At 31.3% G+C, this 12304-nt stretch overlaps 1 protein-coding gene across 1 annotated transcript; it reads left to right on the top strand.

Annotated features, from left to right (window-relative positions):
* The first annotated feature begins 783 nt into the window (after nucleotides 1-783).
* Nucleotides 784-7541, top strand: LOC107868166. Its single transcript, XM_016714771.2, has 5 exons — nucleotides 784-1289; nucleotides 3555-3633; nucleotides 3728-4465; nucleotides 5615-5866; nucleotides 6540-7541. Exons 1-5 carry the CDS (start codon nucleotides 878-880, stop codon nucleotides 6697-6699), a joined length of 1641 nt encoding a protein of 546 aa, XP_016570257.1. The 5' UTR covers nucleotides 784-877; the 3' UTR covers nucleotides 6700-7541.
* The last annotated feature ends 4763 nt before the right edge of the window (nucleotides 7542-12304 follow it).

Genomic DNA, 12304 nt, shown 5'->3' with positions numbered 1-12304 from the left:
ATGGTATGATAAGGGTATAAAAATAGATGTACATAAAGGTAAAGGCGTAATACTTCATGGGAACATGGTATTATAAGGATATAGAAACTAGTGTATGAGAAGGTAAAGGCGTAATCACCTCATGGAACATGATATGATAAGGCTTTCGAAACTAGTAAGCAAGAAGATCAAGGCGTAATCACCGGATAAGATGGTTCCACCATACTTTGAGAGATGAACATTTATGCTCAATGGCCACTTACTGATTTTATATTTCCTGGGACTTAAATGTGTAAAATAAATATTCTTTCAGCACCATAATGGTGCACTGCGGGCATTAGACTAGTTGCCAACCATTGTTACTGAAAAGAGACGAAAAAGCAATGCAGCATCCCTCTTATCTCTAAACTAGTTGAAAGAAAACGAAATAAATTAACGAAGAAAAGCTTGACAAATCTGGTAGAGGGCACAAACTCGACTGGTGCGCAGCTTGGTAGAGGAAAAAAGATCTACTTTGCGGAGGTCACTAAAAGAAAAAATAATTTTTAATAGATAATAGATTTCGTAAATAAAAACTATATTTTATAAATAAAAAATAATATAGATATGTTTTGTAATATTGACTTAGTATATTTATGTGATTTGCCCCTGCTAAAAACACCAATGTCATTTCATAAATTATTTTTTTTTATTTTTCATTTAATGTTTGATACCTTTATTAAAATCCGATTAATTCAGATTCTCGTCGGGTAGCGTATTCAGGTAAGCTTATTGCTATGCTATTTATCCATTGGGCTAAAACAAAACCTATCCAAAACAAGCCCAAAAAAAATCCTTTAACAAAATTTCAATTTTGTCCCCCCAAAGCCAAATCAACAATCAAAAGACGCAGAAAAAAATGTCGTCTTCTTCAACTAAACTCGTCTTTCCCGCCTCTACTATTGCAAACCCTAAAACCACCAAATGGCAATTCACATGGGAAGCTCAATCACACACTTCAATTCTCCGATTAATACTTTTCAATCCAAACTTGAAACCTCGATGTGTCGGCATATCAGTCAACTTATTTATGGAGCAATCTCTTCTCACTGTCGAAGTAGAAACCGGGACTTTACTTCGAGTCCGGGTTCCTAGGGTTTTAATTGACCCAGAAGTGCCGGTTAATTGTAGAACATTTGATGATCATATTGAAGTTAAAGTTTCTCTTCTTCTTCCTGTTGATCATCCACTTGTTTTGGACTTGGATTTACATGAACCGGAGGGGGAAAATTCAGGGTCAGATAATTTTTTTCCATTTTCGGTGAATAATGGTCAGTTAATTTTTATTTTTTTTAAATTGAATTATTTGCTTTTATTTGGATCCTACCCGGACCCCGAGTATAGTAGGAGCTTTAGGGGTCGTTTGGTAGAGTGTATTAAAAATATAATACGTGCATTATAGTTTGTGTATTAATAGTAGCATGTTTGGTATCTTTTTTAGACTATGCATAACTAATACTTGTATTAGTTATGCACACTTTTGTGTATTTTGTGTATTAAAGTGTGTATTGCCAATCATCATTTTCCATGTATTAATAATACAAAGCTTTTAACACATGTAGTAACCTATTAAATGACATTATTACCCCTTAAAATTATTCTTCCGCGTTCTTTTCCCACTATATTACAACAGTTTGGATCCAAATATTGGCAAATGAGACAGCAATTGCGACAAAAACCATGACATTAGGTTGACCCATTTATTTCTACTACAACAATTATAGTTTTTCTTCTTTTTTGTCCATTTTTCTACATCTTCATTGCATGTTTGGTACACTTCTCTTGGTTCTCTCTAGTTGTTTATGGGATAAAGGAAAATTTTTTTTTGCAAGATTGTAGATTGGTTTTGTGTGTGCAGAGGAGTTTTATGCTGAGTTCTTGGATTTGTCTTCAAGATTGAGTAGTTGTTCTGCTCATTGAATTTTGGTGCCTTTTTCTTGGTTTGCTCTTGTTAGTTTCATTGCCGGAATTTTTGAATTCAGAGAAGAGATGGAAAGTGGATTTTCCATTTCTCCAGTTCTTGCACAGTTGAAAATACAATGTAAAAGGAAAAATTCAAGGAAGGACTAAGGGTAATTTGGTAAACAAACATATTTTTATAAAAATTATATAAATATATATTATCTTTAACACATCAAACCAAACGTTGCGTAAAAAATAATGTATGTATAACTAATACCAGCATTATTAATACTTGCATTAATAATGCAAGCATTACTAATACACCTTATTCAGCATTAATCTTATACATTGTACCAAACGACCCCTTAGTGCAGTGGCGTTGAAAAATAAAAAGTAAACACAAAAGAGGTCGTATTAAATATTTTTAAAAAAATAATTTTAATCATGTATAAATTTTTACTAATGAGGTTTGGAAAATAAAATTTAAACACAAAAGAGGTCGAAGGAGGTTCAAGATATACTATGTATAATTTAAAACATGTGAAAATGGTGTAATTTTGTTACCTCATTATTTCTCTTTTGTTACTGTTATGTTTTCTTTTTATAAAAGAATGCTTTGTACAGCATTTCTTATTAATCCACATAACTACTTTCATTTGCTTCACTTGAGCTTTGGGTCTTTCGAAAGTAATCTCTGCCTCCACGAGTTAGGGGTATGGTCCACATTGGATTGGGCTAAATGTAGACCTTTATTTTTAAATAATTTTTTTTACCATATTTAAAGATAAAATGACATATGATTGTGATATTTTTTTTTTATACTCATAGATTAGTATATTTTTTATACTCTCTTAGCTACTCCCTCCGTTGTCTTCCGGAAAATTAGAGTTAAAGAGTTGCTCAAAAATTGAAGAGGCATTCATTTTGAAACGGATTAAAAATGAAAGAAAAACAAATAAGTTGAAATGGATGGAGTGCTATTTTAATGTATCCCCAACATACTATAGTATAGCAACAAATTATTGATTCTTTTCTTGATCTTCATGAAAGGCTACCTAGGCTGTCAATTTGCAGAAGATAGAGTGGGACTTTTCATTCTTTTTTTTTTTGTGTAGTGGATGGGTGGACAGATAAATTTTTCCGTGGGATTAAATAGTTCATACCATTTATGTGTAAAGCTTGTTCACTTTTGTATGTTTATTAGGTATTTCAATAAGTAGCAAGACTGAAATTGCTGAATTTGATCAGCATAATGTGGTTATGTCTGTTGAATCAACGTTAGACAATAGAAATACAGTTTCAAAGTTCTAAAAATGTGTTGACCACTTGATAAAAGAATGTGAAGGACATAGTACTCTTTGGATACCAAGACAAAAGAAAAAGGAACAGATAGCAATATTATAATGGTTTTATTATGGTTAATGTCATCTTCTTTATATATTTGTGTCTACCGTCGTTGAGGGACTTCTGAATTGTAATGCAGAAATTGTCATATTATCTTCCTTCAATTTTAGTGTTTTAGGCATATAAATATGATCACTGCTTAACGTACACTGTGAGTCATTCTGGCACTTATTGAGCTTCTTTTGCCTTTATTTCATTTCCCTCTTAATAATTCTGCGTTGTTGCATTAGAAATAAAGAAGTTATCTACTAAAGAGGAAGTTCATTTTTACTGCGGAAATTGCTCGACTAAGTTAACCAAGGGTATCAGGTAGGCTCTTCTCTCTCTCAGTCAGGCAGGCAATGCTCCTTACTTATGTTACATGATTGCCATTGCAGGTCTCTAAATATTTATATTTTAGCAGATTATTTAATGAGATGCCATCAGTCGACTGGCAAGATGTTGCAGACAATTGGTTTGGGACATGTTGTTGCTCGTTTGGTGGTATAAGTGAAAAGCTGGTCATGCAATTTGCAAAATCATATTCTTGTATAGCTGGTGTTTGCCTTATAACTGGTGCATCTGTTATTATATGCAAAGAGGACCTCATCGGCTGTGAATTTCCTGAGCCGAAAGGGTACCAAACTTATGATTCTCAGATGAATTCAGCCAAGGTGACTTCTTTAACCCCTCGTCCTGAGGAAGAAAATGTTGGGGTGAAACCAAGAAATGAAGTTTCTGAAATGGTGATAGATGACGATAGTTCAACATGCATACCTTCAAATTGGAAGAATGAAGACAAAATGAAGTCATTGGTTGGAAGTTCTTTCGAGGTCTGTCAGATTAGAAGTCACGATAACGGCTGTTGTACTAATACTCTTAGTGAAAGATTTCCAAAGGAGAAAGAAAATGAAATGAATACTGAACTCTTAGAGAAGCAGAAAATATTTCTTAAAGGCTGCCTTGGGGATGCTTTTATGTTGAGACATTCCAATCTTTCCAAAGATGTCAAGTGGATTGAATTTCTATGTCCTAAATGTTCATCTCTTATTGGATCATATCCTTGCTCCAGTGATAATGCACCATTGGATGATGGAGTTCGACTATACAAATTTAACATATCTACCTGTTTGCCTGTCCGTGGATTGAATGATCTATTTAGGTAACCATCTATCATTGCCCCCTTGTATTTAGTTTATCTTGTAGGGCATTCTCTAATATTTTTCTTCTAAACTCAAAACTTTTTTCCCAATTTGTGGTTCCTAAAACCTGTTTCTTGGACTCTTCAAAACTGTTGACGGATGTGGGTCTGATCCTCTAGAAGTAGTGCAGTTTCAGAGGATGCACTGGTGCCACAATATTTTTGAAGAGTCCGTGCAGCATAGCTTGAAATCATATGGAGCTTGTAAATAGGATATTTTGTTAAATAGATGTGTCCTTTTTGTTATACGTTTCTTGACATTTTTCACATTGACATTTCATGGAATTGATGTCTTTCTTTATCTCTTTTGAAAACTGAAAATTAGATGAGAATGGTAACCTTGTCAATGGTGCAGTAAATGTTAAATAGTTTCTAGTGCCATGAATTGGATGCTGGCCCATCTGAGAGAAGTTATTCCTTGATAGAGATACGTGCTCAGGATAGAGCTTATTTCCTTTATCTTTCATTTATTTCTACAAGACGTGCTATGCACAAGGCAGGTACCTAACAAAATAAAAGATAAGCTCTACAGAGCACTTGTGGGACCGGCAATGTTATGCAAGATTAAATGTTGGGCCTTTAATGCAAATATTCTGAAGATGATTGTTGTAAAAGTGTTGATGTTAAGATGAATGCGTGTAGGTTAAAAGCTTACAAGATTAAAAATGATCACATCCAACTTAGGTGCCAGTAGCGCAAGTAAAGCATATTATAAGAGAAGCCTTGAGAACCAATCTAACACTTGATTTTTCAGGTGTTACAAGCAGACTAGTTAGACTTAACATTACATGAGGGCATACAATTTCTGAGAAGCAATACAAATGTAACTAAGTTCATAGGACAATGTATGCAAATGATCCATATCGCTGATGCAATTAGTTGTGATCAAGACTTAGTTGTTTCATAGTTACAGATGGTGTTTATCATGAGTTTTCTTAGTTTATTTAAGAGACTTTACATCAGTGTATTGGAATGAAATATGCCCATATGGAGTAGAATTGATATAGAAAATTTTCATATTGTCAACTCCAACTAGTTTGGACTTGAGGGACAATTGATTGATTGCTTTTGATGTTGTGATGTATTAATAAAACTCACTCTGTGACACAGGGAGTATACTTTGGAAAGGATGTTCTCACGTCAATTGCTTGAAGCTGCACAAGATGAACTAACATTTCGGACTGTTGTCAGAGATATACACACCAAAAGTCCACTTTCACAAATTGTTCTCCTAAACCCAAACACATGGTGCTACAATGGGTATTGCTCGCATAACATAGAACCAGTTGCCAAGATTAATATGTACCCCATTGTCAAGCTATTATTCTCTGCAAACATCAACGACATGGAACTTGAACCAAGGTGATTGCTTCTCTACTCTAGCGGGCCTTTTCTTCTGTAATTTGATGCCATCTAGATGTATTTATATGTTTTCTTTCTCTATCTCTTCCTTTATGCTGGTCAAGGGAACAAAAAGAGTAAGTTGAGGGGGTGGTGGGGAGGAGGTTGGTATTCAAATTTTGGACCGTACAAGATACATATTGTTATCTGCGCTTCAAAGAACTGTACTATAAGTAGTTGCCATATTGAAAAATAATTTGCACTACATTCTAACTTATTGACTTCCTGAGATGATTTTGAAAAACAAGTATACTGTTAGTGGACCTTCTGGGTATGTTGTTGTTGGACATTGTAAATAGCATCAGATGGTAGATACCGATTTGAAAAGAAGTCGTTTATGAAGACTCTCCAAGATGTTGCTGTTGTTACCGTAGAAAAGCCAAGTGGAGCCTTACCAAGCGGGATTTTGTATATTACATTAGAAATCCAACCAATGTTTATCTAGATAAATTGTAAGACTTGCTAAAATAAAGGCATTCATTGATATTTGTTATTACTTTATCTGTTTCAACATTATAGTTTGCTACTTGTTCCTGTGTCCTTTCTTCTCTTATTTCAATCATGCAATTTCTTACCAATGATTCCTGTACCAACCCATTCAAAAGCTCCTTGGCTGAGATCAAACTTTATGCAGGGACGTAGAAGAATGGGTGACTAAAAACCAAGCTGATGAAGTTTTCATGTTGCCATCTCAAGTGAAGGAACTAATTACAAATTTGGAGATGGCAAATACTATGTTGCCACCTTCACATATGCTTATGCAAGGTTTCTATATGTCATCCTTGAAGAGATAAAGGGTTAGCCATTTCAATCTCACTCGAAAGATCCTTGGACCCTTGTGTTCACTTACTCGTAATTATAGAGGATCAACATTCATCATATGCACGGTACATGTTCTAACATGTTTACAAGCATTGTTCCAAAATGGTGCCTTACGAGTAGGCTGTAATTTTCTTTAGACAAATTGAGGTGTGAATGTATATTAATCTACATCTACGTCTACAATATTTTAAAAGTGTGAAGAACTATTTTGCCTTTCATTAAAAATTTTCGCAATAGACTAAAGTCTTTTGACTCATTTCCTTCAATTATTATATTATTATGTTTAAAATAAAGAAGCTCTAACATATATGGTAAGAGAAAAATATATGGTAAGAGATAGTAGAAAAATTAACGAATCCTAAAACATATATTTTTAAAATTAAAATACTCTCAAAATATATGATAAAAGGATAATGTATGGTTAATAAAATTAATAATTAATATTGACTATAATTCAAGCGTTGTTTCTATGAGTTATAATTAAAAATGATTAAAATACTCTACAATTCGTACGCACTTTTCGGCCCAATTCATGTAGGAAAATTTCATCCACTTTTTTCTTTTTTTTAGTTATTTTTGTTAACAAAAATTTCACGTTTAATACGATTAGGAGCCTTCATTAATGGGTTACCTTATTTATTCACTCAATTTTGTCTCCTTTTTATTTAGGTTTAGGTCATTATTTCAAAAATGTCTAGAGGAAAAAAAATAGTTTAGATTGAAATGGTGTGTATTGCAGCAGTTCGGTATTTTTATAACTAAAAAAAGAAAAAGCACATTTAAAAGGTTCATCAAGAGCTTAAAGATGACAATGGTAATCTCCGTCTCCTCTATTTTTAATTTATGTTTAATCTTTTATTCATAGAGAAAGATAATTTAATTAAATCAATTTTATGTGTCTTATTATTATCTTTTGCATGAATATTGATAACACATATGAGAATAAATATGAATTGTGTTAGATATGATAGCAAGATTATAAAATCTCAACAAGATTATAAAATCTCTGAAGTTAAGAGGTAAATTATATCCTTCTATGACTTCATTGTGACAAAGTATGTAAGTAAGAGATATTCTAATTTTCAACCCACATATTTATAAACGGAGGATTAAATTTGTTATGAACAAGCTAATAACTATTTACACTTGCTTGCAATTGCAATTTGTTTTGGATTCAATTTTATTTTTAGAATTAGAATGACATGAAGTTTTTGGTCCACAAGATTGTTGGCTTTAAAGAGGGAGAGATTTTTCTTCTCAAAAAGGACAATTAATATAAGATTCGTTATTTTCTCCTTTTTACTATAAAAGTGTAGCATTCCAGAAATTTAAATCAAATTGAAATCGTTGAATTTCGTGTAATTCAACTCGAGCTATGATAAGTTGTATCTTATTTAATTCAGATTTTTATATAATATTTAAATCCAATTCACACCTCCTCTTCTTATTTTCAGAATAAAATGAGACAGAGATTGAAGATTCTTGTACACGAGATCGTCTGCATCAAAGAAGAGAGAAGACTTTTCTTATCAAAGAAAATCAATTAATAAAAGTTTAATATTTTCCTCTTTTTTATTAACGAGGCACACACCTCCTCCTTTTCTTCTTCTTCTTCTTCTTCTTCTTCTTCTTCTTCTTCTTTTTTTTTTTTTAATTATTGAGTGTGTAACTTCATAGATAATATGAAAAAAGGTTAAAAATATCCCTGAATTATTTGAAATAGATCAAAAATATTCTTCTTATTTTTTAGCTTAAAAATACCTTTTTGTTTATTTTTTGGGCTCCAAAATACCCCTCCGTTTATTTTTGGCTCAAAAATTTCTCTATAATGAAATGCCATCAAGCACCGCCACGTGGATGAAAAAGTCACTTCGCCAGTACACATTAGCATATACATGAAAAATCACTTCATTTAATCCATCTAATCATCAACCCATTTTTGTCTATTTAAAAGATCCAATCCCACTCATATTAAAAGAAAATCCGATCCAAGAAGAAAAAAATTGAAGAATTTGATTGCTTATTTTCCATGTGATGGGTTCAGATATTCCGAATCGATCAAGGCAAAAGATGAGAAAACAATCAGGTCCTGATCCGAAAGAATTGGGTTGACCCTAAATAATTGGATCCTCAAATAGTCGATTCGATTTTCAAGAGCTCGGATTGCTAGTGGATGTCCTATCTGAATTTATCTAATGAGGAATCCGATTGTAGTGAGAGGAATGATAACTTGAAGATGAAATTGAAATTTGGAGAGAGAAAGTTTAGTGGCAATGTAGGACAACCACAAGTTGATGAGGTCAAGAATTGCTAGAGTGAGTCTCGTAGCTTTGAAAATGTTAATAATGAAATTGAAGGTGGTGAAAGGGATGACTCGAAGAAAAAAACTGAAAATTAAATTTTGCATGTTGGTTTGAATTTTTTGAATATGGATCGAGTTGGATTTTTAAATAGAATAAAATAGATTGATGGTTAAATAAATTAAATTGAGTGATTTTTCACGTGTATGCTTGCATGGATTGGTTAAGTAGTCTTTTTTATCCACGTGGCGTACTTGGTGGCATTCCGTTAGAGAGAAGGGTATTTCTAAGCCAAAAAATTAACGAAGGGGTATTTTTGAGCCTAAAAAATAAACAAAAAGGTATTTTTGAGCCAAAAAATAAACGAAGAATATTTTTGATCCATTTCAAATAGTTCAGAGGTATTTTTTATCCTTTTTCGTAGATAATAGCATTCATAACTATGCATTCTTTATTGTGTATTTCCCTTATAAATTGAGTAAATAATATTATTAATTATTTATTGTCATTCAATAAAATTTCACATATTTAACATAAATTGCTATTTTTTTTATATAATTTTATTTATTTTATACATTATTTTATTAATTAACATAAAATATACGTGCAAAATACATATACGAAACTAGTCTACTGTAAGCATATGAAACATTCACTAAAGTGGCTTACACACCATGTGTCTCTCTTTTCCCCATCGCAGCAATGGCGACAACTGGCTGTTATTATGGGATTCCTTTTTAGCAAAGTTTGTTCCAAAAATAACTGTAGAGACTTTACACAAGTCAAATATATCTGCTATGGATTTTATTCTGTCTTTTAGGAGAGGTCAAAACTGAAAAGTATGGTTTATGGAATGGGGAATACTACTAGCATTTGTTATCATTCCGGTTCAAAAGCTGGCAAAAAATGAGTAAGCTACTTTTTATAATCGTGGTGTCCAGGTCTATTGTGTATACTTTGATTAATTTTATGAGATATTTATTATTTTTTACTAGCAACCTGTATTAAGTAATTCTGTTCGCTAAGGTTATGATAAATGAGAAAAAATTATCTAGTGATTGTCTTTAGTAAAATATAAATACGAAAAGTCATGTTTCTCAATTCACTTTATTAACTATTAGGTCACATCTTAGGTGTAAAATGGGTAAGCCAATTTATCACAATCCAAATTCCAAACCAAATTGTGCAAGTTCTTTTAGACTCAGAATTTGAGAAGGTTGCTTGTTTGTAGTGAAACTTCCAAGTCTAAGCCCCAAAAGAAAACAATTTTATAAAAGAACAAGCTAAAATATGAAAACTAATAGAATTGGACAGGCTAGGGTACGACATGCTTTTTAGCCTAATTTCAGTACAAGTAACTGTTGACCTGCTCCTTTATACTAACTTAAACCCATTTTCATCGATCCAAACTCAATTCAAACCGCCCATTTAACCTCCATAATTGGACCATTGAGAGAATTTGTATAGATTCTTTTGTCCTTGACCCCATGGAAATATAGTACAAATTGATTGGCAAATTTTAGTGCTTTTCTTGTCCTTGTTGAAATTCTGTCTCCTCCAAAATGCCATAAAGTAGGCTGTCTTCATGTTCTTCAGATCCTACGAACATATTCCCCTAATGACAAAGTGGAAAATATATGCATGCATTCGATAGTCAAATAATTAGACTAGTAATCTATCTCACCATTTATTTTTACTTGTCTAGTATATTAAAAAAATGTCCAATAATATTTATTCAGTTTGAAAAATTAATATATAATTTATCATTTTGTGTTCATATTATTTTTGTTATTAAATACTACTCATTATCCAATACATCCTCAAAGCATTAAATTCATTATATTTAAAGAATGATATAAAAAAATTTTCTTTATTATTTATTATTTTTAAGGTGTGTGTCAAATCAATAAAAAATGTATGGAGAGAGTACTATGTGAAGAAAAAGAACCATGAGGAAAAATGAGAGAAGAAATAGAATAAAAGAATCAGATTTGCATTCTCACATTGGTTATATATAAATACATAGTAGTGCAATGGTAATATAGTTTCATATCTCAAAATGAAAATAATATTATATAGCATGAAGAAATAAGAAAAGAAGAGAGGTCTTACACGAAGGTAAGTGCCTATTTGATAGCCAAGGATGACTTGCCTGCATCATTCTTAGAGGCTTGTGATCATGTGCCATGCATATATACAAGCATTCTGGTTTGATAGCCAGGCAGTCTCCTTGGCTACTCTAATGGGTTCCTCTCTTTCATGCTAGCCTCTTCTTCTTTAGCCCTATTAAAATTTAAATTTGATATGTTTAACTTTTGAATATTACGATTGCGTTCGTTACATTTTTAAAATTATGATAGAACTTGTACTTTTTACTCGTATTTTTAATATGGATCGGAGGCAAATATATATTTTAAATGTGAAAATAATCACAAATGTATTTATTATATTATTTATTACAAGTTATATCAATTCTTTTAGATAATTATTTTACTAAGGTTTTAATTGCAAGTTGTAGCAACTTATAAAAAAATCATTTTTGTTTATTTTATTAAAAAAAATCGATAAACAATTCTTTAAAGAATAATTAACTCCTTTTTTTATGCATTATATTCAATATCTCATTAATAAATGCGTTGATAATTATGGAAGGAGTAAAATATGGTCAATATTATATCTACATTTATTATCGTTCTTACATTTTTCGAAAACTCTCATTTAGAATTATCAAGAATTCAAAAAATAATTTTTCTTCTTTTTTAAAGTAAAAATAACTCCTTTTTTTTTTTTTTTGCGTTTAGTATTCAATTTCTCCTTAATAACTATGTTGATAATCATGGAAAGAGTAAAATTTGGTCAATATTATATTTTTATTCATTCATTATCCTTCAATTAGAATTATCAATAATTCAAAAAATCAAAACTATATATTATGTAGATGACTTATTTTGATGCATTTTTTAGGACTAATTAATAAGTTTTAGGGTATTTATAAGTTCTTACCGTGTTTATTTTGTACATATTTCTCCTTAATAACTGTGTTGATAACTATAAAAGGAGTAAAATCTGGTCAAAATGTCTTCATTTATTATCCTTCAATAAGAATTATCAAGAATTCAAATATTATATCTATATATATATATATATATATATATAACGTAAAATATTTCAATTAAATAAAGTAGTTCAAAAACAAACTAATGCTAAAGAACCGTTTCGATACAACCAATGGTAAATTTCAATTTTTTAGTGACTAATGATATATCAGTTTGTAAAA

This window comes from Capsicum annuum, chromosome 4 (genome assembly GCF_002878395.1).
Source record: "Capsicum annuum cultivar UCD-10X-F1 chromosome 4, UCD10Xv1.1, whole genome shotgun sequence".
NCBI lineage: Eukaryota > Viridiplantae > Streptophyta > Magnoliopsida > Solanales > Solanaceae > Capsicum > Capsicum annuum.
The sequence above is the reverse complement of the archived record's forward strand: the minus strand, read 5'-3'. Positions and strand labels throughout refer to the sequence as shown.

Bases quoted from the DNA above. Each gene is read 5' to 3' on its own strand.
- LOC107868166 (XM_016714771.2), top strand. From the start codon at position 878: ATGTCGTCTTCTTCAACTAAACTCGTCTTTCCCGCCTCTACTATTGCA. The intron at 1,290-3,554 runs GTCAGTTAATTT...TTGTTGCATTAG, and splicing joins TCCATTTTCGGTGAATAATG to AAATAAAGAAGTTATCTACT. The intron at 4,466-5,614 runs GTAACCATCTAT...TCTGTGACACAG, and splicing joins GGATTGAATGATCTATTTAG to GGAGTATACTTTGGAAAGGA.